Source organism: Sinocyclocheilus rhinocerous, unplaced genomic scaffold, assembly GCF_001515625.1.
Source record: "Sinocyclocheilus rhinocerous isolate Xijiao unplaced genomic scaffold, SAMN03320098_v1.1 scaffold320, whole genome shotgun sequence".
Taxonomy (NCBI): Eukaryota; Metazoa; Chordata; class Actinopteri; order Cypriniformes; family Cyprinidae; genus Sinocyclocheilus; species Sinocyclocheilus rhinocerous.
In genome coordinates, this window is record NW_015638606.1 from 955,382 (window position 1) to 960,433 (window position 5,052).

Here is a 5,052-nt window from a genome sequence, read left to right on the forward strand (position 1 = left end):
AAAGAAGGAGCGAGAAATCTGTAAAGTACGATCAAATTACGATACCATAAAGGTTCTATACCATACGGTTGAGGCGTAGGGGCGAGCTGCGATGGCCGTACCTTCCAGCGATCGGCCGGCTGAACACTTCCTAACACTTCCTAACAACATTTGAATACTTCCGAACGAGGTCAGAATTCTTTCCCTCCTTTCCCCTTCTCTTTTCCCTTTCTTTCCCCCTTGTAGCAGTCCCTTTTGCCCTGTTCTTGGCCGAGTGGTTAAGGCGTTGGACTTGAAATCCAATGGGGTCTCCCTGCGCAGGTTCGAACCCTGCTCGTAGCGGCATTACGTTTATTTTCTTGTTTCCATCGGACCTACACATTTACGAAGTATTTTTGTGATCCATTTTAAAGACACAAGTAATGAACGGCAATAGAATAAAATGCATATATTCTCGAAATGTCTTATAATTAAATTATTTTCAAAATGTAATTTGTTTTGTTTTTTTTGGGTGTGGGGGGGGGGCTCATAAGGGATAGATTTATGTTTACCTAAATTAAGTAGAAGCCTGTCGTTTTCTGATGACCTTTGAAAGTCTCAACTTTTCGGTGGCTGGGCGTTTCAGTGAACTGGAAGAATCGATGGTCTAAATTAATCTTGCCAGAAGGGGGCGCTAATATAATTTTTATTAGTAATGTGGTTCTTGTTGGTGAGTCTAGGCACAATTACTGCTTTCACAATGGGCACGGTTTAGAACCACACATCACTGCCAGTCTTTTTATGGTAATGTTGTATTGTGAGAACAGATGCAAAACAGATTTCTCGAAATTCATGCAGGGTTTATCTTATGTTATCCATAAATCCTAATGCATCCTTCTTTATGAGTTCCATTATCCTAATATTAATTTAGGTAAAAATAATAGTTAAGTTTGCTGGGTTGCAGGCATGAAAATGCTGAAGCTAACATATTAAAAGGCAAGAAATTGTGGTATGGTTCTACTGAATTCTTTTTAAATTATGCCATATGATTTTAGATGATGCCAACCCCTCAGAGGACCTCAGATGATGCCAACACTGATGCTATACAAATAAACTTGAATCGAATTGAATATTATTTTTAAAATCACTTTCACTTATAAGGCCTTATCAGGCAGCAATATCTCATATTTTATATTCCAGCACACAGAAGGCCCAGAGGGTCTCGGTACTAGAGAGAATGAGATTTTTTTTTTAAATAGTGTGTTCAGCCCCTCCTCTCTTCCTCCTCCACCCTCTCTTCTACTCTTAACATGTGTGGAGTTGTGCGCTGAAGTGAGAGAGTGACATAGCAGGTGCGAGAACCCCAAACTGTCATACACATGCACAAAGGGTGAGAAAGAGGGTGGAGAATGAAATCATTCATAGATGTACACGAGAGAGTGAGGAAGCAGAAAGAGTGATTGTGAGATACTGAAACGCGAGCACAGAGGGACGATACAAGAGAGACAGTGAGGAGGGAGAGGAAGACAAATTGGAGTTAGAGGTGAATAAAGAGGGACCATGCTGAGGAGGAAGAGGAGCGTATCCTTCGGTGGATTTGGATGGTACGTTGCTCTTGTGGAACAGCATCAGCTGTCCGCTATGTGGAAATGTCTGCCAGGTGCCCTGTGATGTGCTTGCCGTGTGTGTATTTATGGTTGTCAGCATGCTTGCATGTGCTCTTTTTAATCTGCATTAATTTGCACTCTCCAATGATGGCTTGCATTGATTTTTAAGCTGAATGTGTCTCGATTTACAGTGGGGAATATCAGAATATTGATTTAAAATAGTTCTGTGTGACATCTAAGTGAGAAGATATTAGGAGTGTCATAACAGTTGATGGTAATAGTAGCATGCAAATGAATCAAAAGGCATCTAGTCATCTGGGTCTGCCCGTTGTTCAAGTTCAAGTGTCGTTTTTTCTTTGCTCACTCATATGGGCCAGGACTTTGCAAAAGTTGCTACAGAGACCTATTAGTCTGAATTCCATGTATAAACCAAGACAATTTCTCCGATAGCGCCAGAGTGGAATATGATTGGGACATTTTTAAAGTGTGTAGCAAATATATTTTTTGTATGAAAAATACAAAGAAGATATTGATATTGTCTTACTGTTTACAAGCTCTTTTTGTTTATTTCAAGTCTGTTATCACAGCTTTGTGATAACAAATGCGTGTTAATGTAATAAATCCAATATTAGATATTTTTTCATATGTATTCACAATTTCCTCTTATTTCCAGAAACACTTTGAGACCGAGCCAATCTTCACCAATGTGTCAATCTCTTGTAGACATACTAACACTAATAAGCAGATGCTGATGAGATGCTGAATATTTTCCACAATGCTAAATCATTTAAAAGTGATTGCAGTTTTATTAGAGTGCACATTAGCATGATTTCTCACCACTGTCCTGCTTGAGAGCATTTCCTTTTTCGCTTCCCTCTTGAAACTTTTATCTCACATGTTGGGTAAGTGTGGGGTTGAATAGGTCGAGTGTGGATTTGTGATTTTGTTTTGTAGGTGAATGTTTATCATTGCATGCTGTTATGCATGATATTTTTAATTGTGTGTGTGTGTGTGTGTCACCACACAGGGAAACTGTGAATATGAAGGCGACGGTTATGAGGGGTCAGAGCGAATGAATGCTTTATTTATGATGCTACAGTTTCAGCTTTCGACTGAGGCTTTTACAGCTTTCAGCACTCTTGTTTTACTTTCTCTCTCACACGTCTATTTTTAACCGTTTTTAATGCCATTTGGCCATTTTTGTGGTTTGATATGTTCAATAGAGTGTGACAACATTCAGAATTTGCTTGGAAATTGCACAAGAGTGCTTTAGTTCTTAGATTTAGGCTTTGGTCTACACTTAGATTTAGGTTTAAGGTTTACGATAGGTCGATGGTTAGGTTTTGGCTTAGCGTTTGGCTGAGGATTGGGTTTGTTTAGCCTTAGCACTGACCCAATTGATAAATTTGGGCTTTGTGTTAGGCTGAAGGTGAGGTTTAACATTAGGCACAGTTAGTTTTATCCTTAAAATTGAGCTGAAGGTTAGATATAGGATTTTTATTAGACTTGCCTCCGTTTTCACAGACAAGGCTTAAGCCTAGTCCCAGACTAAAATGTAAGTCTCTAAGGCATGTTTATAAAAAATTACTTGCATGTCCTAACTGAACTATGGCCTAATCTTGGTTTTGCCTAAGCCCTGTCTGTGAAACCAGGCCTTAAAGTTAGATTTTAGCTTGGTGTTAGGCTGATAATTGGGTTTTGTTTTAGCATTAGGTAAGGTTTAGGTTTGTTTGTCCTTAGCGTTAGCCTGAGGGTATACTCTTAGATTTAAGCTTAGCATTAGGTTGATGGTTAGGTTTTGGCATAGAATTAGGACGTGACTTGTGTGTTCAGTTTAACATTAGGCTGAGGATTGGCCTTGTTGAGCCTTAGCGTTTGGCTGATGGTTAAGTTTAGGCTTAACGATGAGCTGAGAGTTAGGTTGAAGGTAAGATTATTTTAGCTTTAGCATTAGGCTGAGAGTTAATTTTATCCTTAAAATTAAGATGCAGATTATATTTAGGCTTTGCATTGGACTAAAGGTTAGATTTGATCTGAGATGAGAACATACTAAAATTACCATCATGAGGCTGAGGGTGAGAATTATGTTTTTTTTCTGTGAGTTAGGCTTATAATTAGGTTTTGGCATTGATTTAGGTTTGTTTAGCCTTAGCCTAAGGGTTACAGTAGCCTTAGGGTGCTTTCACACATGTAGATCGATTGCTTTTGTAGCGTCTGCGTAGGATCATGCATGATTTTTGGGGTTTTATGGTTTAAGAAGACCCTTTTAGCTTTTGACATTTGCATATAAATTACAGTCAACAGCTTTTTAACAGCTTTGCAGGCTTATTGTTGGTTTTTTTTGTAGCTGTTGTTATAATAATTTATCATTTTGAGCAGGAGTCCAGGATTGATTGGGAATTTTTTTTTAATGCACCTACTACAAAGAAGAGCAAAAAGACGGCATTATAAAATAAAAAAGTGCGCTTTGATTTTTGAATGGCAAAGACTCTCGCGTTATTTCCTTATCACTTCTCGTGTGTGTTTTGTTGTGGAACGTAGTTTGCGGACCAGACAGAGCTGTCGGCGATTCTTCCTATTGTGAAGTCATGCAATGTGAAACCCCCTGTCGCTGATCCATCGTGCAGTGTGAACACAGCAACAACTGAATGCTACCCCAGATAGTCACGCAGTGTGAAAACAACGGCGATCCGACGAGTTTGAAAATCGTGCAGTGTGAACTCGGCATAAGGGAGGAAACTCGCCAGGTTCCGAAACAACAGGCCAGGTGTGAAAGCACCCTAAGGCTGAAGGTTAGGTTTTGAGGTTTTGTGCCTCAAAAAAAGTTTTGTTAAGTTTAAGATTTCATGCTGAGGCAACTAGCTATGTTTCCATCCAAAGTTGTGAATTTAACTTATGCGTAAAATTTGTATATCACAACATTTGCCAATAAAGCACCGTTTCCATCCAGTGAGTTGAAGAGAACAAAAACGTAACTTCCTGGCACCAAATATTACTAAGAAAAATGGAAGTTGCTGCAATAGGAGAAGTCACCTTGGGTCTTTTTTATGTAATAAATTACTTGCTCCTCAGAGAGCAGACGAAATGCAATAAACACAGTCATGTTATTTTGTGTTAAGATGTCTGATGTTTGGTAATGCAATCATGTGAGACAGTTATGGGAGGTGTTTCTTCCAAATCATTTTGATGACGAACTTTGGCTCAGGCATTTCATATTAGGTGCGTTCGACTTGAAGCACGGCTACAGACGGCAGTCAACGAGAGTAGCCGCTTGCAGTCGGGGGCGGAGTTGAAAACAGACACGTCAAGCCGGGCACATTCTGGTCCCGTTAGTGACATTCACGCGGTGTTTGCATACTCTTGTCACAGATGAAGTGAATTAAATGCAATATTTGTCAAATACACAGACGTTTCAGAAACGTTTTCATGAGCAACAGAAACACTTTTTATATCCTGCTTAATTCAGACCCATCTTTTCAAGAATAAA

General features: G+C 39.3%; 1 protein-coding gene and 1 non-coding gene across 2 annotated transcripts in view; both read left to right on the plus strand.

Moving 5' to 3' along the window:
• Positions 1 to 241: 241 nt before the first annotated feature.
• On the plus strand, positions 242 to 321 carry trnas-uga (transfer RNA serine (anticodon UGA)). The gene has a single exon. It is a non-coding gene; the product is annotated as a tRNA-Ser (tRNA).
• Positions 322 to 1,286: 965 nt separating this feature from the next.
• Positions 1,287 to 5,052, plus strand: part of LOC107749928 (rap1 GTPase-activating protein 2-like) — a 50,437-nt gene continuing 46,671 nt past the window's right edge. Inside the window, exon 1 of the mRNA XM_016565170.1 lies at positions 1,287 to 1,562. Coding sequence (XP_016420656.1) covers positions 1,519 to 1,562 — 44 coding nt within the window. The 5' untranslated portion in view covers positions 1,287 to 1,518. The remainder of the gene's footprint in view (positions 1,563 to 5,052) is intronic.